The sequence below is a fragment of the Phyllobates terribilis genome, unplaced genomic scaffold, assembly GCF_046119375.1.
Source record: "Phyllobates terribilis strain yellow unplaced genomic scaffold, ASM4611937v1 Scaffold_8__6_contigs__length_399053987, whole genome shotgun sequence".
Classification (NCBI taxonomy): domain Eukaryota; kingdom Metazoa; phylum Chordata; class Amphibia; order Anura; family Dendrobatidae; genus Phyllobates; species Phyllobates terribilis.
The window spans coordinates 368,526,843-368,553,647 of NW_027362768.1; the positions used below are offsets into that span (position 1 = coordinate 368,526,843).

Sequence of the window (26,805 nt, forward strand, 5' to 3'; positions counted from 1 at the left end):
GCCGAGTCCAGGACCTGGTGGACGCAGCACGGCTCGGGTGGTCACTCAAGGCCGGAGTGACCAACACAAAAGCAGTAAGTAAAACCCTGAACTGCACAGCCCGACTCGGAGTCTTATTACCACTCTCACTGCACCACCACAACCACCACCCTCTACAACTGACCCCCTGAGGCTATACCCCTCCCGTTGGGGGTTATACTACCTGAGCTGCACACACACCACCAGCCTCAGCGGACCCTGCTGCAGCGGCGGCCGTAGTGACCGCAAATCAACGGGTGGCGTAGTCGACACTAAAGAACATCCAGTAACATCTGTAGGACTGCCACACACTGAGCTTGACACCCTGGGCACGGACCGGGTCACCGCCACTCGGAGACTACAACCCCCATCTGATCCGGCTCCGGGTATCCCCCAAACAACACTGGCCCAGGGGGCGCGTCAACTTTGGCGTAGTCGGCAGGATTTCGTGCCCGCAACAACCGGGTACTGCGTGCCTGAAGAAAAGTTCACCGTTACCTCAAAAAGAAGTCTCCCGCCGGTTCCGGAGGGTCCCCGCCAACGGACCCCATCACAGGTCGATTCCCGCCGGTTGTCCGCCATTTGCAGCTTCTTCCCGCCATCCATGGAGTTTCCCGCCACTGGGAGACGATTCCCGCCATTTCCAAAGATTTCCCGCCTTGGAAGAGCGGACGCCATTATGGGCGTGCCAGAGGGTGGCAAGAGGCCACCTCCCATCGTGGGCCAGGTCGAAGAATGGCGCCAAAAGCGGAAACCGCGCCCACCAACAGAGACTGTGATGCTGGAAGTGTCCATCAGCGTGAGAGAACTGCCCCTGGAACTGACAATCACAAAGTTGCCCCGGGACCACCCTCAATGTGGGCGGAGACAGGACAAGAGAGCAAAGATGGGTGTCGCCTGGAGCAGTCTGGAGAGAGCGCACCCGGAGACAAGAAGTCTGGAGAGGAGTCCAGAGAAAGCCTACCCGGAGATGGAGGGAGAGTCAGGCAGCACCGACCCAGTGGTCAGGAGCCTGCTGCAAGCAACAACCCCACTAGGCCTAGTGGAGGTCCTGGCACAGCTCCCCCGAGACCGGGAGTGTGCACAGACTGCGCTGGAGGGCCTCGCACGGAGGATGGCCCGGGTGCAGCGAGAGACGTTGGCGGAGTGGAGCCGAGAGATGGCCCAGCAGACCGGAACCCGTCAGCGGAGCACGCCACCCGAGACGAGGAGACAGACCGCCTCTGAGGATGGTGCAGGAGGACTCAAGGCCGGAGACGGCGCCAAGAAGGGAGCTGAACGGACGGAGGCAGGTAAAGGGGACGTCTCTACCCCGAGCCGGGAAACCGCGTGCCTGCCCCAGCTCCCCGTCGCAGAGCCCGAAATTCCCCCTGCCGTGCCCGTCGCTGCATCGTCACCGCCGCAGACTAGGCCTCAACCGGAAACCGCGGCCGCGACCCCTGTGACGTCACGCGCTTCGACCCTGAGCGCGGCAAAGCAGGAAATACCATCGGCCTGGTCGCAAGGCCTAGTACACCCGGGCGCCGCCATTCCAACAGCGCCCCCTACCTCCGCGGAGCCACCAGCCTGGTCGCAGGGCCGAGTAACCACGGGCGCCGCCGTTCTTACGGTGCCCTTTTCCTTTAGCGTGCCCCAAGCCTGGTCGCAAGGCCTGGTCAACCCGGGCGCCGCTACCACCACAGCGCCCATAACACCTAAAGTACCGCACCTGGGTGAGGACCTGTTCGCCCAGCATACGTGCCCGGATGGGCAGCCCTTCATATGGCCACCGGAGTTTCACCATCCCCGACTCCGGAAAGAAAGACCCCTAGATGAACCCCTGATTCCGGTTCCGAAGCCCGTCAGGAGGACCCAGCCCCCGCTAGAGGAGGCACAGTTTGAGTGGGACCCCACCGGAGGAGACCTCATGGGGTTCACTCAGGAGACTCGGGCGGCCGCAGCGGAGCGTGCAGAGTGCTGCCGCCAGCAGCTCGAGGTCTTCGAGAAGGAGCGGAGAGAGAGGCGGGTCCGGGAACAGCAAGCACAGATAAGGAGCGCAGAGCAGAAGAGCCGGACCAGGAGGAACCCCCGTGCAGCTCATGGTCCCCGTACCACCGGGACTGTGATTAAATTCAACCTGCAGCATGGGTGGGGCTTCATAAAAGACCATCATACCCCCGGCGACGTCTTTGTCACACTCAGAGACGTAGAAAGCCATCTGCCGGAGGGACACAGAGGTCGTGACCTGTACGTAGGGGACGAGGTCACCTTCACCCGGCACAAGTGTGCCAAAGGACCCTACGCCCTCCATGTACATCGCTTGACGGAGGAGGAGCTGCGGTGTGAGGAGGAGCAGGAGGACCCGGACGGGTCTAAATCCAAAGAAGGAGCAGGAGGACGCCGTCGTTAAAGTACGGTAAAGAGACTGTAAATAGTTACCCATCGGGGTACAGTGAACTGTTGCTGCTTTACATATGTCCCCGTTGGGACAAGAGTGAACTGTTAACCCGTGTGTCCCTATTCCCATTACCTGGCCGAGGACTGAGAGCGGCCATATTCCCATTGTATATAGTTGCGCTTCCTAAGGCGCCCCCTACCGGTTTTATAGTAAACTGTTGTTTTTCTTAAAGAGACTGTCGCGCTTTTCCCGGTCACAAGTTGCACCGTGGCCGGAGGAGCAAGAGTGTTTACAAGGACGTTATTTATGAAGAGTTTTTATGAAAAGTTTTATGTGATGTTTTATATGTTTATGTTTATGAAAAAAAAAAAAATTGTATGTTTTGGATGTTTTTGTATCTTACAGCCCGAGGACGTGCTGTGATTTACCAGGGGGGAATGTAGCACCCTGAGGATTCAGCTGCTACAGGGGTATTACGCCTCAAGCCAGAGGTGTGGTATTCCACTCCCGGGTAAGGATGGAGTGTGGAACTGAGCTCAGTAGGCTGCATGCACTACATACATCCCATTTCCGGGGGACAGACCAATGGTACTCCCACTAGAGAAATGTGCAGGTACGACAGTGTCTGTCCCTGGCTGGAGTGGGAGGGGGGTGGAACATCCCAGTAGTGTAGGGGCAGATAGGGGGAGCAGTCTGGGTAATGCTAGGAGCTCATTGGGTGCTGGTCACCTGAGCTCACACATAGAGGGAGTATATAATGTGGGAACCATCTTAGATCAGGGTCAGTCTGTCAGAGTTGAGTCAGAGAAGCAGAGCAGCTCAGCCAGCTCCAAGGCCAAGAGAGAGAGAGAGGAGAAAGAAGGACCCAGAGGGGGAGAAGAGGGAACTCCAAGAACCCAAAATTAGACCAGAGGGTGAAGAGTTGGCACAAGGGTACCGGATCCCAAGCTGGTGGAGGGCCCTAATTCTTAGCCAGAGACCGGAGGTCGTGGGCAGGATCTGCCACGACCACCCACTAAATCCACCCGGAAGGCAAACCAAGAATAGGGTCAGGGAACCCAGAGACAAGGGTTTTACCAACAAGAGGCCCGAGGGAGCCGGACTTAGGTGGATCCCTGGTGGGGAAGGCCAGAGAGAAGGACAAGTCAGAAAGGGAGCTCAGGACCACGCTCCAGAATCACCTGGGGGTTGGCCGAGTCCAGGACCTGGTGGACGCAGCACGGCTCGGGTGGTCACTCAAGGCCGGAGTGACCAACACAAAAGCAGTAAGTAAAACCCTGAACTGCACAGCCCGACTCGGAGTCTTATTACCACTCTCACTGCACCACCACAACCACCACCCTCTACAACTGACCCCCTGAGGCTATACCCCTCCCGTTGGGGGTTATACTACCTGAGCTGCACACACACCACCAGCCTCAGCGGACCCTGCTGCAGCGGCGGCCGTAGTGACCGCAAATCAACGGGTGGCGTAGTCGACACTAAAGAACATCCAGTAACATCTGTAGGACTGCCACACACTGAGCTTGACACCCTGGGCACGGACCGGGTCACCGCCACTCGGAGACTACAACCCCCATCTGATCCGGCTCCGGGTATCCCCCAAACAACACTGGCCCAGGGGGCGCGTCACTGACCCTGTACTGATCCTGAGCTACATCCTGTATTATACTCCAGAGCTGCACTCACTATTCTGCTGGTGCAGTCACTGTGTACATACATTACATTACTGATCCTGACTTACCTCCTGTATTATCCTCCAGAGCTGCACTCACTATTCTGCTGGTGCAGTCACTGTGTACATACATTACATTACTGATCCTGACTTACCTCCTGTATTATCCTCCAGAGCTGCACTCACTATTCTGCTGGTGCAGTCACTGTGTACATACATTACATTACTGATCCTGAGTTACATCCTGTATTATACTCCAGAGCTGCACTCACTATTCTGCTGGTGCAGTCACTGTGTACATACATTACATTACTGATACTGAGTTACATCCTGTATTATACTCCAGAGCTGCACTCACTGTTCTGCTGGTGCAGTCACTGTGTACTGTAATGCAGCAGCTTGCTAGCATTACTGTAAATGGTCCAGGATGTGTTTTACCTGACCATGTACCTTCCCCTTTAACTGACTGGTCACATGACCGTGACATCACACAGGTCCTTATGCAAACAGTTAAGGTCCTGTCAGTATGTGTGTGTGTGTGTGCACGGGATGCATATATAAACCCTGCTTGATGGGAGACAGGTGTGTTCGGTGTGAGGCCTGTGCTCCGTGTGTGTGGGACACCGTTTGTGAGAGGCCTAGTGAGGCCGAGTGAAGCCTGGCAGCCTGAAATGCAAAGACTGGATCCTGTGCGGACGCTAGTGGCCTTGGAAGGCAGCGGCTTTGGAGTGAAGCCTGGTACCTGAAAAGTCGAGCCTGGATCCTGTGTGGATGCTAGTGGCCTTGGAAGGCAGAGGCTTGAGGAAGAGTCCTGAAAGGCAAAGCCTGGATCCTGTGTGGATGTCAGTGGCCTTTGAGGGAACGATGGCTAGAGACCCCTACCTGGGAAGCCACAAAGCCACAGTGGTGGCAAGCCTAATGGACTGCAGCAACTAAACCCGGCAAAGGTAATACACTTTGTTACATGGACTGTTATGGTCATTGATAATTTATTACCTTGCCGTAGGCTGTAACCTGGAGCAAGTGGGCCTGTGTGCCACTTGTCTCATGAATATTGTAGATATGTGTGTCGGCGTGCCACGGAGTTGGACCCGGTGAACTGTGGCTTATGATGTAATAAACTGCAACATTGTGAGAAAAACGTAAAGACATTGCACGTGTGCATTGACGCAGCGAAGCGAGTATCCCCCAGTATGATGACTAGCGCTGCCTTACATATGGTGGAGAATGCGGGCAAACTGCAGCCCGGTTGCTAGCGGCAATGACAGCTGGTTGTTAGGTGCAATGGCACAGGACGACGAGTGTGGATACAGGCATCTTGCTGCAACTCGGCGGGGTTGCGAAGATTGTCGTCGCACTCAAATCCGGTTTTTGCTGCAACTCGGCGGGGTTGCGAAGATTGGCGTCGCACTCAAATCTGTTTTTTTGCTGCAACTCGGCGGGGTTGCGAAGTTTCTCATCACACTCAAATCCGGTTTTGCGGTGGCTCGGTGGGGCCACGAAAATTTTTCCGGGAGAGCGGTGAAGTGCTAGTGTGAACAGCGTACCGCGATGGCTGTGAGCAAAGCAGCAGATCTGTCTGGAGCTATTGAGCGGCTGAAGGGCCGGTTGGGACCGGAGCAGGTATTTGGGAAACTTTTACTGGACATGATGCAGGAACCGCAGGAGCTGTGGGCACCATATGGAATGGCGGCAGTGGACCATTCTATGGACTCTCCGGGGGTGCCAGTGTTGTCCCAGAGTGCCCGGGGAGGTGGTAAGAGATGTTGTGAACTGAGTCCTAAGACTACTGCTGATTTTTTGTGTAAAAATTACCCTGCCGGTGTTGTTGTTAAAAAGGGGGCAGAGTCTAAAAAGGGGCGGATTTTCACAAGAGTGTGGACTGCTGAAAACTGGAAATTGTTACTGGTTGTGGGTTGGTACCTCCTAAAAATGACAATGTGACCGTTGATAGCGGGGTAACTCCAGTAGAAGGGGGTGACGTCAAAGTGGGAGGTGACCTGTTAGTCCACAACACCATGGGGAGTGACACAGACCCCGTAGCTGACTGTGACACTATGAAAGTAAAAAGTGAGTTCGGTCAGGAGGGGCTAGACGAGGGGAGAGAGTCCCCCTCTCGTCGTCGACGGCGCAAGGGCCACAAAAAGGTTGCTCCAGTAGTACTCCCTGAAAATGAAAATAAAGAGAATATAGTACTGTGTGCCTATGCTTCAAGTGTGGATCCTCCTTTAGAGGTAGAAGAGGAGATGACGTTGCCAGTAGCAACCTCCGGTACGGTACTGAGACTGACGAGTCAGGATCTGACAGCCCTGAAAGGGGAGGCGGCCAGTCATGACCAAGAGCTGGAGCCTATCAGGCTGCAGTGTCAGATTGACGTGCAGCAGTTATGTGGAAACCTGGGGAACGTGTCCTCAGACCAGCTGAACCTGGAGTCTGAGCAGCAGAAAATATACCAGGTTATGAGGAACTGGCAGCGAGACGTGGAGGGAAGCAACGCGGAAATTAACCATTGGAAGGAAATGTTCTACGGAATTAAGGAGGACCGCCGCAAAATCAAGGAGGAGGTTTTTCAATTACAGATTGACAAAGCGGTGTGTGAAGATGAGTTATGCGAGGTGAAAGATCGCTTCTCCCTGGTACAGTTAGAGCTGTCTGCCCTCAAAGAGGCGCTGCAGCATGAAGTTGCTGGGCGTGAACAAAACCTAGAGCGATTGCGCGAACAGTTCAACCAGGAGCTGTGTGACTCCAAGAAGGAGTGTGATGGAAAGTTCGGTATGGAACTGCAACAACTTAAGAGAGATTATGAGGATCTCCTCAAGGTAAAAGAAAAACTAGAGGAGGATAAGGCGGGTGCGGAGCAAGTGCGCCAAGTGGGTGAGACCACTCTGCAAGAGACCCGTGAGGAGAATGATGATCTCCGTGGAAAGACCCTAGGTCTGGAAGCTCAGGTGAAGGAGCTACAGATGTCCTGTGAAACTCTCCAGAGGGCGGAGACGTGCCTTAAAGAAACAGTCAGCAAGATGGAAGCTGAGCGGAAAAAGATGGAGGAGTCCATCAGAGAAGCCACAGACAAGGGCCAGGAGTTGGCCTCTGGTGAGGGGAGGTATGAAGCAGATACCTCCTCGAGTGATGCGAGCTTGGATGATTCGGTGGAAGTAAGAGCCAAGATCAGGGAGCTCAAGGAATTGCTTCAGGCCCATTTGAAGCAAGAGAGGTCTGAGAGAACTCTACTGTTAAAAGAGCAGTTGAAGCAGGAAGAGCTTCAGAGACGGGCCGCTGAGAGGCGAGTGACGGAACTAGAGGAAGAGGTTTCCGGGCTCAAAAGTCGCCTGACAAAGTATCACTCGGTGAGTGAGGCCTCCTTGGAGAAGGAAAAGGGCAAACACGTTGTACTCACTCCCTTATACCATGAGAAGGTGGAACTGAGGAGAGCTAAGAGCAGGGTAACAGAAGATAAATATGAAGTGGAAGTGGTCAAGACGAAAATTCGTGAATTTGTAGCTGTGAGTCAGCTCAGGGTAAGCATACAGGGGGAAGAAGCTGAAAGTCAGTTGTCCCTGAACCCTGAGCTGGTTGATCGTCTGGAAACTACTGGGGAGTCCGAAACGTCTTGGTACAAATGCCTCATAGATGTACCCGAGGATCTGAGGGAAGAATGCACCAGTGAGTCCGTGCATGAAGAGTTTAAGAAGGCTGTGGGAGCCTGTAAGGTGTACTTGACCTCCAAAGCTAAACAGCTGGTGGTTCTGTCCATGACCGAAGTCACAGTGAAGAGGGTGGCGATCCTAAGTGATATGCATTGGCGATGTATGCGCACGAAGCGGTTTCTCCGGTTGAAGACGAAACAAGCCGTTAGACAACTGAAGCTGATGAGGAAAGCTCACAGTATGCGTGAAGAGGTCATCCGGGTGCCTCATGTTCTGGTGAGAAAGCTCATTGGGAGAAGCGGTCGAGCCATGCTGATGATGGTCAAGAAGTCTGGTGTGGTGAAAGTAAGCAGTCCAGTTGATCATCAGGACTGGATACCAGACGAAGACGGCATGGTGTCCTTCTCCGCTGTAGGAACAGAAGAAAGCCTAGAATATATACGCATGCTGATTGAGTACCGAGTGACCTACCTGCGAGAGGTAGAACAATTGAATCTCGCTACACTGCGAGTAGATAGACAGCATTGTCTGAGCAGCAGAAGATGGAAGCTGTCTAGAAATAGTGAGACCCGACAGAGAAAGGGCCCCCTAAATAACAGAACAGCTACAGCTGGAGTTGGGGACCTTTCAAGATGTCCTGAGAGTAGTGGGCGTGGGTTTAGAGGTAGTGAGACCTCCAGTAACTCAGGTTTGAGCAGCCCATACAAACGACCCAATAGAGGACGGGACAGTACGGAGTCGAACCGGACCTTAGATACCAGGGCATGTGAGTCGCGCTGCTGTATTTACCTCTGGGAGCGGGGGAGACCTGACAAGGTTACGACTGACCGCTGGGAGCGGGGGAGACCTGACAAGGTTACGTCCGACCGCTGGGAGCGGGGGAGCTCTGACAAGGTTACGACCCGGAAAGGTGACCTGACGAAGTCAGTGACAGTGACAAATGGTAGGTCCCTAAGGAATGGGCTAATGTCGTTGACTAAGGTTCCAGGGGCTGAGTAGCACAATTGTAAAGTACATGGTCTCTATGTGAGCTGGGGGTTATAATGTTATTGTGTATATTATGTGTTCAACCCCACAAGTTTGAACAGAGGGGGGGGGGGATATGTAATGCAGCTGCTTGCTAGCATTACTGTAAATGGTCCAGGATGTGTTTTACCTGACCATGTACCTTCCTCTTTAACTGACTGGTCACATGACCGTGACATCACACAGGTCCTTATGCAAACAGTTAAGGTCCTGTCAGTATGTGTGTGTGTGTGTGTGCACGGGATGCATATATAAACCCTGCTTGATGGGAGACAGGTGTGTTCGGTGTGAGGCGTGAGGCCTGTGCTCCCTGTGTGTGGGACACCGTTTGTGAGAGGCCTAGTGAGGCCGAGTGAAGCCTGGCAGCCTGAAAGGCAAAGACTGGATCCTGTGCGGATGCTAGTGGCCTTGGAAGGCAGCGGCTTTGGAGTGAAGCCTGGTGCCTGAAAGGTCGAGCCTGGATCCTGTGTGGATGCTAGTGGCCTTGGAAGGCAGAGGCTTGAGGAAGAGTCCTGAAAGGCAAAGCCTGGATCCTGTGTGGATGTCAGTGGCCTTTGAGGGAACGATGGCTAGAGACCCCTACCTGGGAAGCCACAAAGCCACAGTGGTGGCAAGCCTAATGGACTGCAGCAACTAAACCCGGCAAAGGTAATACACTTTGTTACATGGACTGTTATGGTCATTGATAATTTATTACCTTGCCGTAGGCTGTAACCTGGAGCAAGTGGGCCTGTGTGCCACTTGTCTCATGAATATTGTAGATGTGTGTCGGCGTGCCACGGAGTTGGACCCGGTGAACTGTGGCTTATGATGTAATAAACTGCAACATTGTGAGAAAAACGTAAAGACCTTGCACGTGTGCATTGATTGACGCAGCGAAGCGAGTATCCCCCAGTATGATGACTAGCGCTGCCTTACAGTACATACATTACATTACTGATCCTGAGTTAGATCCTGAATTATACTCCAGAGCTGCACTCACTATTCTGCTGGTGCAGTCACTGTGTACATACATTACATTACTGATCCTGTACTGATCCTGAGTTACATCCTGTATTATACTCCAGAGCTGCACTCACTGTATACATACATTACATTACTGATCCTGAGTTACATCCTGTATTATACTCCAGAGCTGCACTCACTATTCTGCTGGAGCAGTCACTGTGTACATACATTACATTACTGATCCTGAGTTACCTCCTGTATTATCCTCCAGAGCTGCACTCACTATTCTGCTGGTTCAGTCACTGTGTACATACATTACATTACTGATCCTGAGTTGATCCTGAGTTACATCCCGTATTATACTCCAGAGCTGCACTCACTATTCTGCTGGCGCACTCATTGTGTACATACATTACATTACTGATCCTGAGTTACCTCCTGTATAATACTCCAGAGCTGCACTCACTATTCTGCTGGTGGAGTCACTGTGTACATACATTACATTACTGATCCTGTACTGATCCTGAGTTACCTCCTGTATTATATTCCAGAGCTGCACTCACTATTCTGCTGGTGCAGTCACTGTGTACATACATTACTGATCCTGAATTACATCCTGTATTATACTCCAGAGCTGCACTCACTATTCTACTGGTGCAGTCACTGTGTACACACATTACATTACTGATCCTGAGTTACATCCTGTATTATACCCCAGAGCTGCACTCACTATTCTGCTGGTGCAGTCACTGTGTGCATACAGTAATTGTAAAATCTCTGATCCATGTCCAAAAACACTTTTCCTCTGTACCAATCACTCTGGTATAAAGAATATCTAAACTTTCTTTGTTTTATTATTTTGTCCAGCATGAAATATTATGAAACTTTGCAAATCACTTTATTGGGGATTTGTCTTCATTTCTGTAAAAGATCCCATGTAAGTGGGAGACAAATCAACGCTCTTTCTTTGCATTTTGTTGTGCACCCCCTTGGGCGCTTTATCTGCACCGAGAGAGGTGATGTATTGGGGGAGGAGGGGTGAGAAGCTGCAGGGCACTGCAGACCTTACTATAGATACTTCATGGCCAGAGTGATGGGGATTGGTGGGGGAGGGGAAAGATTTTGAAAATAAATCAATTATTGCCCACCTGAGAGCAATCGCGAAAGTGGGTTGGTGCAAATTTTGAAACCTCTGCATTGGGCACCAAGAGAGCTGGCCTTGCCCGAGGCTGGAACTACGTGAGCTGTACAATATAGTAGGCAAGTCGCTGAACCTTCAAGCTTCAGTAGGACCGGCAGACGTTTCTTTATAGGGGGAATCTTGACTGTCCCCTGACAGATGTTATTGGGAGAATGAAACTGATTTCCAAGGTGTTAGCCAGCAGCTGGCTTCCCTTTACTCATTGACAACACATGCACGCTCAGCTGAACCGAGTGTGCATGTGTATGAGGGTGTAGCTATAGGGAAGATAACTATTGAAGGTTTATGGCCCCATTAACAATGTTTATAATTAAAGGGGGCCTTTATTTCAGGAGGAATGCATGCTCCCCTGACTCCCAACTTTCTGTTTGCCTGGAGAGTGGTGGGCTCATGAAGACTGACAGATCTGGACAGCAGAATAATGTCCCCTCCGGTCTGAACTGTGCGCTCTCTTACGCAGAAGCAGCAGCTTCAGAGCAGCACAAACAAGCTGTATAGCAAACTGCTTGCAAGAACAAGGTTCCTGATTCGGAAATCGGCCACTTCTGATAGACTTCAGAGGTGGCCGATCTGTGAGGCAACGAGCCGTAAACTATAAAATGTAACATCCTTCTATTCTTGAGAACGCAGAGGATTTTTAATAAGAAGTACAGTTGAAACCAGAAGTTTACATACACTATATGAAAAGACACATCTGACATGAAATCAGAATAAACCTTTCCCGTTTTAGGTCACTTAGGATTACCATAATGTTTAATATTTGTCAAATGCCAGAATAATGAGAGAATGTTTTAAGGCATTTTTATTACTTACTGCAAAAGTTTACATACACTGAGATTACTATGCCTTTAAATAATTCTGGACCGCCCATATGATGATATGTGTTTGGAAGCTTCTAATAGTTTTTTTGGCAACATCTAGAGACACACCTGAAACACACACCTGAAACACACTGCTTCTTTGTGTAGCATCATGGGAAAGTCTGAAGAAATCAGCCAAGATATCAGGAAGAGAATTGTGGACTTGCACAAGTCTGGCTCATCCTTGGGTACAATTTCAAGATACCTGAAGATGTCTCGTTCATCTGTATAAACAATTATACACAAGTACAAACAAGATGGGAATGTCCAGCCATCATACTGCTCAGGAAGAAGATGGGTTCTGTGTCCCAGAGATGAACGTGCTTTAGTCCGACATGTGCATACCAACCCAAGGACAAAAGCAAAAGACCTTGTGAAGATGATGGTGGAAGCTGGTAAGATTGTGTCAATATCCACAGTGAAACGAGTACTGTATCAACATGGGCTGAAAGACCACTCTGCCAGGAAGAAGCCCTTACTCCAAAAGAAACATAAAAAAGCCAGATTAATGTTTGCAAATACACACAGGAACAAAGACCATAATTTTTGGAGACATGTCCTGTGGTCTGATGAAACTAAAATTGAGCTTTCTGGGCATAATGACAATCGTTACGTTTGGAGGAAAAAGGGAGAAGCTTGTAAACCTAAAAACACCATCCCAACTGTGAAACACGGGGGTGGCAGCATCATGTTGTGGGGTTGTTTTGCTGCAGGATGGACTGGTGCACTTCACAAAATAGATGGCATCATGAGAAAAGAAGATTATGTGGCAATACTGAAGCAACATCTCAAGACATCAGCCAGGAAGTTAAAGCTTGGGTGGAAATGGCTCTTCCAAATGGACAATGACCCGAAGCATACTGCCAAAATGGCAACAAAGTGGCTTGAGGATAACCAAGTCCATGTTTTGGAGTGGCCATCACAAAGCCCTGATCTCAATCCTATTGAAAATTTATGGGCAAAGCTGAAAAGTCAGGTGCGAGCAAGACGACCTACAACCTTGGATCAGTTACTCCAGTTTTGTCAGGAGGAATCGGCCCAAATCCCCACCAACTATTGTGAGAAGCTTGTGGAAGGAAATCCCAAACGTGTGACCCAAGTCATTCAGTGTAAGGGCAATGGTACCAAATACTAATGACATGTATGGGAACTTCTGACTTTGCAGTAAGTCATAAAAAGGCCTTAAAACATTCTCTCTCTCTCATTATTCTGGCATTTGGCAAATATTAAAAATTCTGGTAATCCTAACTGACCTAAAATGGGAAAGGTTTATTCTGATTTCATGTCAGATATTGAGAAAAACATGCAGATGTGTCTTTTTATATAGTGGATGGAAACTTCTGGTTTCAGCTGTAAATTGTAAAGTTCTTTGTCTTTATAAGCACTTTGCAATTTTCCCTATTTAAGAAGTTGAGACCGCCCATTAAATAGTGAGGGGCAATTAGCCATGATTACATATGGTTACAGCATTTTGCACCAGGCTCCGTCCCGCACAGCCCCTGCTGGATTACAGGCAGGTGGCCCGGCTTTGGGTCACTGGGCCGAGTAACAGTCTGAAAGCTGGTGGCTAATCACCGTCTCGCAGATCAGATTAGTCCCGCAGACTGTTACTCGCACCACCACAGGTAGCCACGAATGTGAGGAACAGACCCATCTCTCCGGCATGGAGGAAGAGTATGATGTCATTGTGCTGGGAACGGGGCTGAAGGTAGGAGATCCACGTCCCCATAGGATCTAATGGATCGTTGGTGAAAGCAGCGGCATTTTGGGACATACCGGGCGCACGTATCTGGGATGCAGCACAGTGGACCCAAAATACTATTCATACAGCCACTTTCATGTATTGATAAGATCTGGGTTTAGTAAAATTCTAGGTGAACTCCGAGGTGCAAAATGATGGTGTCATTTTATCTGAAATGTTAATATTTTAATGATGAATGTAGGAATTAGAATGCTTTTGCCTTTTTTTCTGCCATGTTAGTGCACATGTATGGCAGCAAATAAGAGTCCCATACTATGTGTGCCGCCGTATGCTGCTCAGTGTGCGCTATAAATATATGGATAAAGGAGGGAATATCCTGTAATAGTGATAAAACTTGCTACATCTTTTTCTTGACTTTTCTATCAAATTGAAAGTATAATGAGGTACCGTAGGGCAGTATTGATGCCAGGTTGCGGTTTTGTGCATTGGGCCTTAATACCGCCATGTGCATGAGGCATCACATGTAGAATATATGGAACAAGACAATATAATGAGCTCAGTGTTACATGATGCAAAGTTGTCCAACTTATTCTCTAAAGTTTTTGGACATAGGTGATGCCATATAGGGAACATCTGATTGGGTCTTATGGATCACCCAGCTGCTGCAGAAGCTCTTCAGCTGTACACAATGCTTCACTCTGCTCATTCTGATTGCTATAAAGTAGCAGGAATGATAAAAGCTTGCAGGGTGTGATCAGGAGTCTAATGCCACAAGAAAGGGGCTAAAAATAGGAAGACACTGGGGTGGATGAAATGCGACGAACCTGCAATTTTACATTTTCATAATAGCCTGGTCTCATGCGCTGACACATTGTAGCAAACTATCACATAAGATTTGTAACTTTGATGTGTCTGGTTCCCATAGGACTGCCACACTGGATACAATTGTAGAAAATCCTTGAACAAGCCGAGGAATGGAAACACAAACTTTGTATACCAATTTGAGGCTTTTTTTTAAGTCACTTATCTTTTTTCTATCTTGTAGTATTTGCTGATGTTTTTTTTTTTTTTTCCTTGTGCCAAATTCATCAAACTAGTGCACGTGGTTGACGAATTTCCCCCAAAAATCTTTAGTACAAAGTTAGTTTCTGGCATCGATGAAAACACAAGGGGGTGACTGGAGTATATTTGCAAAAGATCTTTTCAACTTTTTAAAAAGTCGCAAATTATGAATTAGGCACAAATATCTGGAAAACCCGAAACTCTGCCCTCAATGGCAAACAAAAAAAACAACAAAGCATAACAGGAGAACACAAAATAGACTTCAAAAAGAAGTAAATGCCAAGCTGAATTTGATACAAACCGAAACAAAAGGCACAAAAGACCAAAATCAGGTGCAAATTCAATAATGATTGGGGCCCAAAGTTTCTTAAAACTTTTTCCTTATACAAAATTTAAAGGGGCTCTCCAACTTAGATCATATACATAATTTCCATATCACCGCATAGAGCTCAGCTCTGAATTAAAGGAACCCTCTATCCCAGTGGCAGACACAGACAGGGAAGGGCCCCTGTGCAAAAATGTGAAGCGGAGTGTTGCTTTAATTTTTTATTTTTTGCAAAAAAAAAAAAAAAAAAAAAAAAAGAAAAGGAAAGCGACAAACTTAAGAAAATGCCTTTAAGAATAAACAAGAAATGATGTGCCGGTTGTCATCAGTCGTGTATCATACTTCCTGCACTGTCACTCTGCAGCCCCCGTCACACGCTCACGACCCCTGCACGGTGACATCACTGGCAGATCAGCGAGGCTGTCACCGGTAATCTGCTTGGAGGATTTCGGACACCGGCACCAATCAAGGCTTATATATCAATCTAACATGTCAGGGACGAGGGATTAGCCTGATTTCCTTCACAACAACAATGGCGCTGATTGGCAGCCGGATGGGAAATTCTGCACATAATGATGATGCTGTATTAAGTAGGGGACGGCTCAACTAGCAATTCCTGAATAGAAATAGGATGTTATAGGAAATAATAATCCTGCAGAGCGGAGGAAGCTGCCACCTAAACAGCGCCACTTCTACCAGCCTTTATTGGGACCTCACTTTTTAGCCCATAATATTATGCAGCACCCAAAAACAGGGGTTGCAAGATAAAGCAAGTTATCGACCCACTAATTAATTCATTCTTTATGGGGCTGTTACTCAGAAGGAATGAATGGAGCGGCGTGGAGCAGGAGCACTGCAGCTTCATTCCAACGTGGATAAAAGAGCTGCTGATCGGTGCAGGTCCCAGCAGTCAGACTGCAACCGATCAATAAGTTATCAGCTATCCTGGGGGAAGATAACTTGTTCTCACCAGAGAATCCCTTTAATGCTCATTAATTAAATCTAATTATCAAATGATAATTGTCCTAACAATACGTTCTTACTGCCATACTGAATCCTATGCAAGAGCGTCGCCACTAACTGGTGTAGAATAATAATGTCTCTTACTTTCCTATTTCATTTTTAGGAATGTGTATTGTCTGGGATAATGTCTGTGAACGGTAAAAAAGTTTTACACATAGATCAAAACAACTACTATGGAGGAGAAAGTGCATCAATCACACCCCTGGAAGAGGTATTATAGCAGTTATATACTTGTATATTTAGACAGTATTATAGTAGTTATATTCTTGTACATAGGGGGCAGTATTATAGTAGTTATATTCTTGTACATAGGGAGCAGTATTATAGTAGTTATATTCTTGTACATAGTGGGCAGTATTATAGTAGTTATATTCTTATACATAGGGGGCAGTATTATAGTAGTTATATTCTTGTACATAGGGGGCAGTATTATAGTAGTTATATTCTTGTACATAGTGGGCAGTATTATAGTAATTATATTCTTGTACATAGGGAGCAGTATTATAGTAGTTATATTCTTGTACATAGGGGGCAGTATTATAGTAGTTATATTCTTGTACATAGTGGGCAGTATTATAGTAATTATATTCTTGTACATAGGGGGCAGTATTATAGTAGTTATATTCTTGTACATAGGGAGCAGTATTATAGTAATTATATTCTTGTACATAGGGGGCAGTATTATAGTAGTTATATTCTTGTACATAGGGAGCAGTATTATAGTAGTTATATTCTTGTACATAGTGGGCAGTATTATAGTAATAATATTCTTATAAATAGGGGCCAGTATTATAGTAGTTATATTCTTGTACATAGGAGCAGTATTATAATAGTTATATTCTGGTAAATAGGAGCAGTATTAGGCTATGTGCCCACGTAGCGTTTTTGCGGCCACGAAAAAGCTTGTAAAACAGTCTGCCATGCAAAGCAATGTGAATTCGTATGTGCCGTGCACATGATGCACTAATTTGCGCGCCGAATTCGCATTGCTTTGCAAAACGCAGCATGACCATTTCTACCGCGATTACGCTGCAGCGTAATCGCGGTGCGCGTGGTACCTAGGATGAAGACGAGACTACAACTCCTCTTCATCCCGGCTACCACGCGGTGAAAAAAAGAAATAAAAAAAGTTAAAAATAAACAAAACCTGTATATTCACCTCTCCAGCGGCCCCTGGTCTGCTCTCCGGTCTGCTCCCGGCCACGTCTTCTCTCTTCAGTGTCCCGCAGTGTACTGTCAGGACCTGCGGTGACATCATTTAGTCAGCTGATGGTCAAGCGACCGCTGACGTCGGCAGTCAGGTGATGGTCACGTGACCATCAGCTGACTAAATGACGTCACCGCAGGTCCTGACAGTACACTGCGGGACACTGAAGAGAGAAGACGCGGCCCGGAGCAGACCGGAGGAGACCGGAGAGCAGACCGGGGGCCGCCGGAGAGGTGAATATACAGGTTTTTTTTTATTTTTAAAGTTTTAATTCTTTTTTTTTTACTATAGATGCAGCATTTAAAGCATCTAAGTTGCTCACACAATATAAATCCATGCCGGTTGCATGGATTTATATTGTGTGATCAACTTGTCAAGCACTTTTCCAAGTGATGGTCAAGCACTTTTCCAAGTGATGCTCAAAATCGCTTGGAAAAGTGCTTGAAAAAACGCATGCGAAAACGCATGTAAAAACGCTGAACAGACGCTTCTCTCTGGCAGAAAAAACGCATGTAAATCTGTACGCGTTTTTTTCTGCCAGAGAGAGGCAAAAACGCTCTGCATCAAATCTGCTACGTGGGCATATAGCCTTATAGTAGTTATATTCTTGTACATAGGGGGCAGTATTATAGTAGTTAAATTCTTGTACATAGGAGCAGTATTATAGTAGTTATATTCTTGTACATAGGAGCAGTATTATAGTAGTTATATTCTTGTACATAGGGGCAGTATTATAGTAGTTATATTCTTGTACATACAGAGCAGTATTACAGTAGTTATATTCTTGTACATAGGAGCAGTATTATAGTAGTTATATTCTTGTACATAGGAGCAGTATTATAGTAGTTATATTCTTGTACATACAGAGCAGTATTACAGTAGTTATATTCTTGTACATAGGAGCAGTATTATAGTAGTTATATTCTTGTACATAGGAGCGGTATTATAGTAGTTATATTCTTGTATATAGGGGCAGTATTATAGTATTTATATTCTTATACATAGGGGGCAATATTATAGTAGTTATATTCTTGTACATAGGGACAGTATTATAGTAGTTATATTCTTGTACATAGGGGGCAGTATTATAGTAGTTATATTCTTATACATAGGGGGCAGTATTATAGTAGTTATATTCTTGTACATAGGGACAGTATTATAGTAGTTATATTCTTGTACATAGGAGCAGTATTACAGTAGTTATATTCTTGTACATAGGGGGCAGTATTATAGTAGTTATATTCTTGTCCATCGGAGCAGTATTATAGTAGTTATATTCTTGTATATAAGGGGTAGTATTATAGTAGTTATATTCTTGTCCATAGGAGCAGTATTATAGTAGTTATATTCTTGTACATAGGGGGCAATATTATAGTAGTTATATTCTTGTACATAGGGACAGTATTATAGTAGTTATATTCTTGTACATAGGGGGCAGTATTATAGTAGTTATATTCTTATACATAGGGGGCAGTATTATAGTAGTTATATTCTTGTACATAGGGACAGTATTATAGTAGTTATATTCTTGTACATAGGAGCAGTATTACAGTAGTTATATTCTTGTACATAGGGGGCAGTATTATAGTAGTTATATTCTTGTCCATCGGAGCAGTATTATAGTAGTTATATTCTTGTATATAAGGGGTAGTATTATAGTAGTTATATTCTTGTCCATAGGAGCAGTATTATAGTAGTTATATTCTTGTACATAGGGGGCAGTATTATAGTAGTTATATTCCAGTACAATGGGGGCAGTATTATAGTAGTTATAGTATTGTACATAGGAGTCAATATTATTTTTTTTTTACATAGGGGGGCAATAATATAGTAAGTAATGTAACTTTTTCTCTTCTTTTCAGCTTTATCGAAGGTTTAATATAATCGGTCCACCAGAACCAATGGGCAGAGGCAGAGAATGGAACGTTGATCTTGTACCCAAATTTCTCATGGCCAATGGTAGGGAAAAAAAAGAAGCAGATGATGGCTGTTGATTCTTGTCTCTTTTAATGTTTCTCTTATGTTTCTGAGCTAACTTATATTTACAACACAAATATCTGAATATCTCTTTCTTCTTTGCATCTTGCGATGTTTCTGCCTCTTAGGGCAGCTGGTGAAGATGCTGCTGTATACAGAGGTCACCCAATACATAGATTTTAAGGTAGTGGATGGAAGCTACGTGTATAAAGCTGGGAGGATCCACAAGGTGCCCTGCACGGAGGAGGAGGCCTTGGTCTCTGGTGAGCAGATCCAGGTCCTATTGGAAAAGCTGTAAGAGGAGAGGACCCCTTTAATTCTGACTCCTCTTTTACATGTCAGATGGTGATTTAAAGGTAGAGTCCCTCTTTAAGAATACATACTGTTAATAGTTAATCATGTTACTGTTGCTTTCAGATTTGATGGGAATGTTCGAGAAGAGACGTTTCCGCAAATTTTTACTATTTGTCTTAAATTTCGTTGAACACGACGTGAAGACTTATCAGGATATCGATCCCAAGAGAATGACCATGCGTGAGGTTTACAGGAAATTCGACCTCGGACCGGAGGTGATGGCATTCACGGGGCACGCGTTGGCATTGTACAGGACGGATGAGTGAGTAGAAGGGGTCTTAATGGGTGATTTTTATTAATGAGGATCTGTCATTTCTGTTTTAGTAGATTTATAAGACCTGGTAACAGCTGACTGTGAGAGTACCGGACCTACAACAACCCATAGAAAATGTCATTAATATCCTAGCCCCATAAATATGTATTTCTGTTACCTGGTATAAACGTCGCTGTTCTCCTGAATCCGGCGACGTTTTTCTTTTGTTCCTGCTCCTCTCCATTCCTGAGATATGGCCCCATCTTCCCGGTATGTAAATCTGTTTTGTTATCTAAGTGGGCGTGGTTATAAACTCTTGTCTGTGGGTGTGTTCTTGGGGACCACACCCAGTTTGCTAAAATGGCCAGGAAGAGAAAGCCATATCTCAGGAATGGAGAGGCGTAGGAACAAAAGAACAACATCTCTGGATTCAGGTGAACGGCGGCATTTAGACAAGGTATAAAAAACGACGTATTTATAGCAAGTGACAGATCCCCTTTAAGGACAATTCTTTGATTTTACAGTTAATGTAATTTTTTACCACTAAGAGGGGCTACTTCATTGATTTGGCCATAATTGCAAGACTGTATGTAGTAAGCTCCCCTTAGTGGTGGTGGCTAATCTTCCACTTTATAAGGATTTTTGGAAGATTATAAGACATAATGTGCTTCTTCTCTGCAGCTACTTGGACCAAGCATGTCTGGAGACTATAAACCGAATTAAACTCTACTGCGAGTCTCTGGCAAAGTACAGCAAAAGTCCTTATCTGTATCCTCTTTACGGGCTCGGAGAGCTGCCGCAGGGCTTTGCCAGGTGAGGCCACTGCCCTTTTACATCTACAGTCACCAAACCTACGATGATCCCATCCCATCACTGACCTCTCCGCTCTCCTTCCTTAGGCTGAGCGCTCTGTACGGTGGGATTTATATGCTCAATAAACCTGTGGAGGAGATATTAATGGAGAAGGGGAAAGTAGTGGGCGTGAAGTCCGAGGGAGAGGTGAGAAATGAACGCTGCTCCTTGCTCTGCCCGTGCTCTACGGCCATGTGAGATTCTGTTATAGATGTGACTGTAGACGTCAACCAATTGATAGGATCTGACTCACTCAGGTCTATGGGAGAGTGTTGTGAGCATGCTCTCTGATCTGTGCAGTGATTGTTGTGCAGGGGGGAGGTGAGCTGTGACATCACCTATTGTGAATTGTGCATCCAGTGTTATCTACTGTATGTAGAGGTGTTATCAGTCATTGTACAGGAGGAGGAGGAGGTGAGCTGTGACACCACCTATTGTGAATGATGGATCCTGTGTTATCGACTGTATATAGAGGTGTTATCAGTCATTGTACAGGAGGAGGTGAGCTACGACATCACCTATCATGAGTAGCAGATCCTGTAATAAATATATATACATATACAGTACAGACCAAAAGTTTGGACACACCTTCTCATTTAAAGATTTTTCTGTATTTTCATGACTATAAAAATTATACATTCACACTGAAGGCATCAAAACTATTGTAAGGTAGTGCTATTCATCACGCTGGGGTACTCGCTTCACTGGGTCAATTAAAGCACACATGCAACGTTTTCCGGTAATATGTAGTACAGCAGTTTATTACACCTCATAAACTGCACATAACATAGTCCATCTCAGTGGCTCGCCGACATGTTACACATATAACATCCCAGAGCCTTTCTAGTGACAGACATGCCCACTTGGCTCCAGATACAGCCTTCAGCAAGGTAACAATATCAATGTCCACATCAAGCAGCGTTTTTACCTTTGCCAGGTTGTAGCTGCTTCAGTCAGCTCGGTTCTGCCACAGCTGTGGCTTTAAGGCTTCCCAGATGGGGCCTCTGGGCCTCGTGCCTTCAAAGGCTACTGGTATCTCAAACACGGGGGATCCAGCCTGTGCCTTCCTGGCTAGTGGAGTCCCACACAGGGACCAGGCCTCTCGCCCTCCAAGGCTACTGGTATCCTAAACACAGGGGGATCCAGCTTCTGCCTTCCAGGCTTCACTAGGCCTCTTTCTAGGCCGCCGGCCGCGACCAATCAGTGATAAGGGCGGCAAATTTAAACCCCGCTCTGCTGATTGGTTGCGGTTGCCGGCTGCGACTAATCAGCAGTATTGGCGCCAAATTTAAACCCCGCTCTGCTGATTAGTCGCGACCGCCGGCCGTGACCAATCAGCGATATTGGCGCCAAATTTAAACACCGCTTTGCTGATTGATCGCGGTCGCTACTAATCAGCAATTTTGGCGCCAAATTTAAACACGCTCTCCAGTCCTCACGAACACGGTTCACTGATTGATCGCGGCCGCCGCCCGCAACCAATCAGCAGTATTGGCGCCAAATTTAAACCCCGCTCTGCTGATTGGTCACGGCCGGCGAATGCGACCAATCAGCGATATAGTCGCCAAATTTAAACACCGCTCTGCTGATTGTGCCCGGTCGGCCGCATACATATTCTAGAATACACGATGCGTTAGAATCGGGCCACCATCTAATATATATATATATACATACATACATGTGACACCTGTCAGTGTAGTCCTGCCTGTGATGATAATGAGATGAGTCAGTATATATAATTTACTCCATATAACCCCCTCCTTGTCTCTTACATTCCAGGTCGCGCACTGTAAACAGTTAATTTGTGACCCCAGTTATGTTCCCGGCCAAGTGAAGAAAGTTGGACAGGTGATAAGAGTCATCTGCATCCTCAGCCATCCCATCAGGAACACCAATGAATGCACCTCTTGCCAAATCATTATTCCCCAGACTCAAGTCAACAGAAAATCAGGTCAGACACTCTTGCCCATAGGTCGTGTTTGGGATTGCAGCTTTGCTCTATTGCAGTTTATAGGGAATACCAGACACAGTCTGTATCACTATCACTGGAAGACAGCAGCCATGTTTTTCTAATCCAGTGCCGTCCCTTCAAAGGGTATATTTGCTTTTGCAGCACGACTGCAGAAATAAAACATATACAGTATGTGCAACCCTATGACGTTTAGGTCTGCATGGGAGCTGTATACCTAAAACCAGTAGAAAATTTGTAAAAGCGCCTCATATTTTATTGGAGAAATAATGGTTGCAAAAGTTTTTTTTTTTCCCCAAAATCGCTCATTATTATGTTTATTTAGCGCCAGCTATCAGACATGTCTTATTATAAGCTATGATGATCGGTCCTGTATCTCCTCTGCTCAGACATCTACGTGTGCATGGTCTCCTGCTCGCACCGTGTGGCATCAGATGGGAAATATGTGGCAATTATTAGCACGACGGTAGAAAGCGAGAATCCGGAGAGTGAGATCCTTCCGGCCCTGGATCTCCTGGAGCCTGTGGATCAGAAGTGAGTGTGAGCAATGTATCGAGGGGAGATTGATACATCGTATCCAGCCCATACAATCCTCTACGCAGTTGCATTCTTTGAGCTTTGGTGCATTATTTTTTTTAAAACTGCACAATATCAATTCTTTTAGCGTTTTTGCTACGTTTTTTATCCATTTAAATACATATATTAAAAAAATAAAAAATGCACAGAATATACACTGTGGTTTTCCTGTAGAATAAAAAGTATGAAAAACTCTAAGTGTGAATGTACCCCAAGTCTGGAATCCATACTGTTTAACTTGTCGAGGCTGGCTACAATTGTAGCAAACTCTCCGCTTTGACAAGTAGGAGATCTATACAGGTGAATGGAAAGAATAATCAATCAAATTTACTAATTTGTTGACTAATTTTGATGTAAATTGCTGCAATTCGTTTTAGAGCAATTTGTATATTTTTTTTAATTGTCCATATTTAAAGGGATGTGACTTACATGCAACAACATGTAGCAAAATTGAGATGCAAAAACATGGTAGAAAGTAAGTCAAGAGATGAGTGAAGTTAGACCATAGATGCGCCATATTTTAATTCCTGCTTTGAGGCACAGGGATAAATTTGGTGCATTTTCAGGCTGTCTAGTAAATCTGGGCAAGTTTTGCATTCACTGACAGCAAAGATCTTTTAAATGGAAAGGAATTGAAGCTGAGAGTATGGTAGAAAGTTGCAGCATTTTTTTAATGCACTGATTAAAGGGGTATTCCAACCTAAACCATTTATCACAGGCAGGTGGCTATTGGGGGTCTAGCGATTGGACCCTCGTTGATTTAGTATGTGTCATCTGTTCAGTGAATATATGGAGGCTTCTTGCAATAAAGAATGGGAAACATGGTTACACATTGCACCTTTTCTTAGAGATCAATGGAGTCAAATTCCTTTCAAAAGCAAAAAAAAGTTGTCTTTTCTTTTTTTTTTACATATTTTGGGAAATTGGAGCCAAGCTGTTAATTAAAAAGGGGCTGCGCTGCGGCAATCCCAAACTCTGCCTCTGCTCATGAGGGGGCGCTGTTTCACAAAACAAATCAAGCATTCTTTTCTAATCTCATGTAACCTTGAGATTCTTATTTTACTTTTGTAACACATGTGGGCAGAACATTTCCAAGAACTTCGCTGGAATTCAGGAAACGATGATGAGTCACTGCTGTTCCTGGGATGAACTGTGAAGACATTGCAGGAAAATTCTGGCACTTCTTAAGAAAAAGAGGGAGAAAGACTCTTCCAAGACATCATCTGTGCAGCGTGTCTGCTATTATCACATGCAGGAACACAATGGTGTAAATTAGCTACACTTTCTGCTTAGTTGATTGCAGCCTATTACTACAAGAGTATAGCAGGGATATCGGGGGTATTATCAATTCTCAGTGCACAGCAACGATACAGACCCCGCATGACCTCGTGTGGGAATTGCTCTGTATTAGATTGCACTTTTCTACATCTTATGGAATCGCTTTTCGTGCAATTCCCTTACATTTTCCACCCATATCTCTATAATGTCCACAGACACGTTTTCCTGTGTCCTCATGGCACAGAGAGGGGCAACAACAAAAATCACCAAATCTCACAGTAAATTTTGTGACTTTAGTTTTCTGAGCTCATTTCTCTTTTCACAGGTTTGTGTCCATTAGTGACCAGTATGTCCCGAAACATGATGGAACCAAAAACCAGGTGAGATGAGGCCGAAGTCACACGTCTGTGCCCCAAACGGACGGCAGATGTAACACATATTAATAAGCAGGGCACCACGGAGGAGCATTATTACTAATATGGGGGCACTATTACTAAGAGGGGACTATGGAGGAGCATTATTACTAAGAGGGGACTATGGAGGAGCATTATAACTAAGAGGGGACTATGGAGGGTCATTATTTCTATGGGGGCACTATTACTAAGAGGGGACTATGGAGGAGCATTATTACTAAGAGGGGACTATGGAGGAGCATTATAACTAAGAGGGGACTATGGAGGGTCATTATTTCTATGGGGGCACTATTACTAAGAGGGGACTATGGAGGGTCATTATTTCTATGGGGCCACTATTACTATGAGGGGTCTATGGAGGATCATTACTATGGCGGCACTATTACTAAGAGGGGACTATGGAGGAGCAATATTACTATGGGGGCACTCTGAGGAAGAATTATCCCTATTGGTGGAATTATAGGAGACACTGGCACAGTTGCCTTTAAGGACACTATTATAGTTGTGGGTATTCTAGCTGGCACAGTTATTATTAGGGACACTGTAAGGCTATGTTCACACATCATGTTTTTTTTGCCTCACAAATCCGCAGCAAAGCCTGATCTCTCAAGGGAGGTTTGCTGCAGATTTTTCTTGCAGTTTTGGTGCTTTTTTTTTATGCGTTTTTGGTGCGTTTCTTCAGAGTTTTTTTTCACTGTCCTTCTGTCTCTTTTTATGCATGTACATAAAGTTCTGTGAAAAAAGAACCCATTTTATTTTGGCATCAAAAACGCTGAAACAAATTTTGATGCGTTGTTTTCACCACCCATTACTTCCTATGGGTGAAAAAACGCTGAAAGAAGTGACATGCTCTATTTTCCAAAAAAAAAACATGCAAAGCACAAAATCCTGAACAAAAAGAAAACATGATGTGTGAACAGAGAATTCTGGAATCTCATAGACTTTGCTGGTACTGCAAAAGGCAGCAGAAAATTTGCATAAAAAAGCATCAAAAAACGCTGAAAAAAACATGATGTGTGAACATAGCCTAAAGCAGTTCTATTACTGTTTTGGTGACTCTGCTTGACAGTTATTTTGGATGCACTATTCGGGCACTAATCTGTCAGGGGCACTATTTTGCACCAGATCTAATGTTCTCGCTTCACCTCTTCTGCTCCTTATTTATAAGACGTCGCACCTTAATGATAAATTTGGCGCAAATTAAGTCAGCACATTATTTCAACGCGGCGGTACAGTTCACAGTGTTGCATAAGAGTATGAGATCAATGTGTGAAATGTCACATGATAATGCAGAATTTTTGGCAAATTTTGACTCTTTATGCCTATTAATTGGTGCACATCTTAATGTTAGAAAGGAATGAGGAGACTGATCAGTCAGATGTCACAGGTGAAGGTACAACTTAAAATTTTGCACAAATGTTAACTTTTTATGCAAGTTAAAAATGATTGCAACATTTGAAACAGTATTTGCTCCGCGCCTTTTTTAAAGTCCATTATGACCTTTACAGAATATGCAACTTTTATGTCGAAATACAATGAGAAATGTCACATTTTTTCTTGTAACTTTTAAGCCTTTTGGCACTGGTTGTAAAAATTGGTGCAATGAATGGGGGTAGCATATTGAGGAATTTGACGTTATGTAAATACAGTAAAATGTCCCTATTTGCACAAAATTTGGTGCAGATGCAATAATGTCCCCTCTATGTCGTTCCTACTATTATTCATTGGGGCACTATTTGCTGGATACAAATAATTTTGGGAACACTTGGTGCCACTGTGTGGTTCTAAATTTTCAGGGGGGGCGATCTGAAAGGCACTAATATTTCTAGGGAAACCAGGGACGTAATATCCATGTAGGAAAAGTGTATCTGAAAACTCGATAACGGGTAGATCTGAAGATTCCCGAAATGACAGCAGTAGATCACCTCTACAAGATTGCCCTAAAGAATGGGAATAACCATACTCCAACTTAAAGGAGTTGTTATGTAGCGATGTCCTTGATGAAGAAGGTCCTGGCAGGGCACTACGAAGATGATCTTCTAATGCAACATCCTCTTTATTA

At 45.6% G+C, this 26,805-nt stretch overlaps 1 protein-coding gene across 2 annotated transcripts in view; it reads left to right on the plus strand.

Moving 5' to 3' along the window:
* LOC141157516 (rab GDP dissociation inhibitor alpha-like) overlaps nt 1–26,805 on the plus strand; it is a 28,967-nt gene that overhangs the window by 1,988 nt on the left and 174 nt on the right. Inside the window, exons 1-10 of one of the 2 annotated variants that reach the window (XM_073644909.1) lie at nt 8,969–9,391; nt 15,968–16,075; nt 18,934–19,030; nt 19,177–19,311; nt 19,466–19,664; nt 20,337–20,468; nt 20,555–20,654; nt 22,287–22,458; nt 22,866–23,010; nt 24,656–24,710. In XM_073644909.1, coding sequence (XP_073501010.1) covers nt 15,989–16,075; nt 18,934–19,030; nt 19,177–19,311; nt 19,466–19,664; nt 20,337–20,468; nt 20,555–20,654; nt 22,287–22,458; nt 22,866–23,010; nt 24,656–24,710 — 1,122 coding nt within the window. In that variant the 5' untranslated portion in view covers nt 8,969–9,391; nt 15,968–15,988. Of the gene's footprint in view, nt 1–8,968; nt 9,392–15,967; nt 16,076–18,933; nt 19,031–19,176; nt 19,312–19,465; nt 19,665–20,336; nt 20,469–20,554; nt 20,655–22,286; nt 22,459–22,865; nt 23,011–24,655; nt 24,711–26,805 lie in introns of those variants that run through there. The other variant, XM_073644910.1, reaches the window with a different exon arrangement.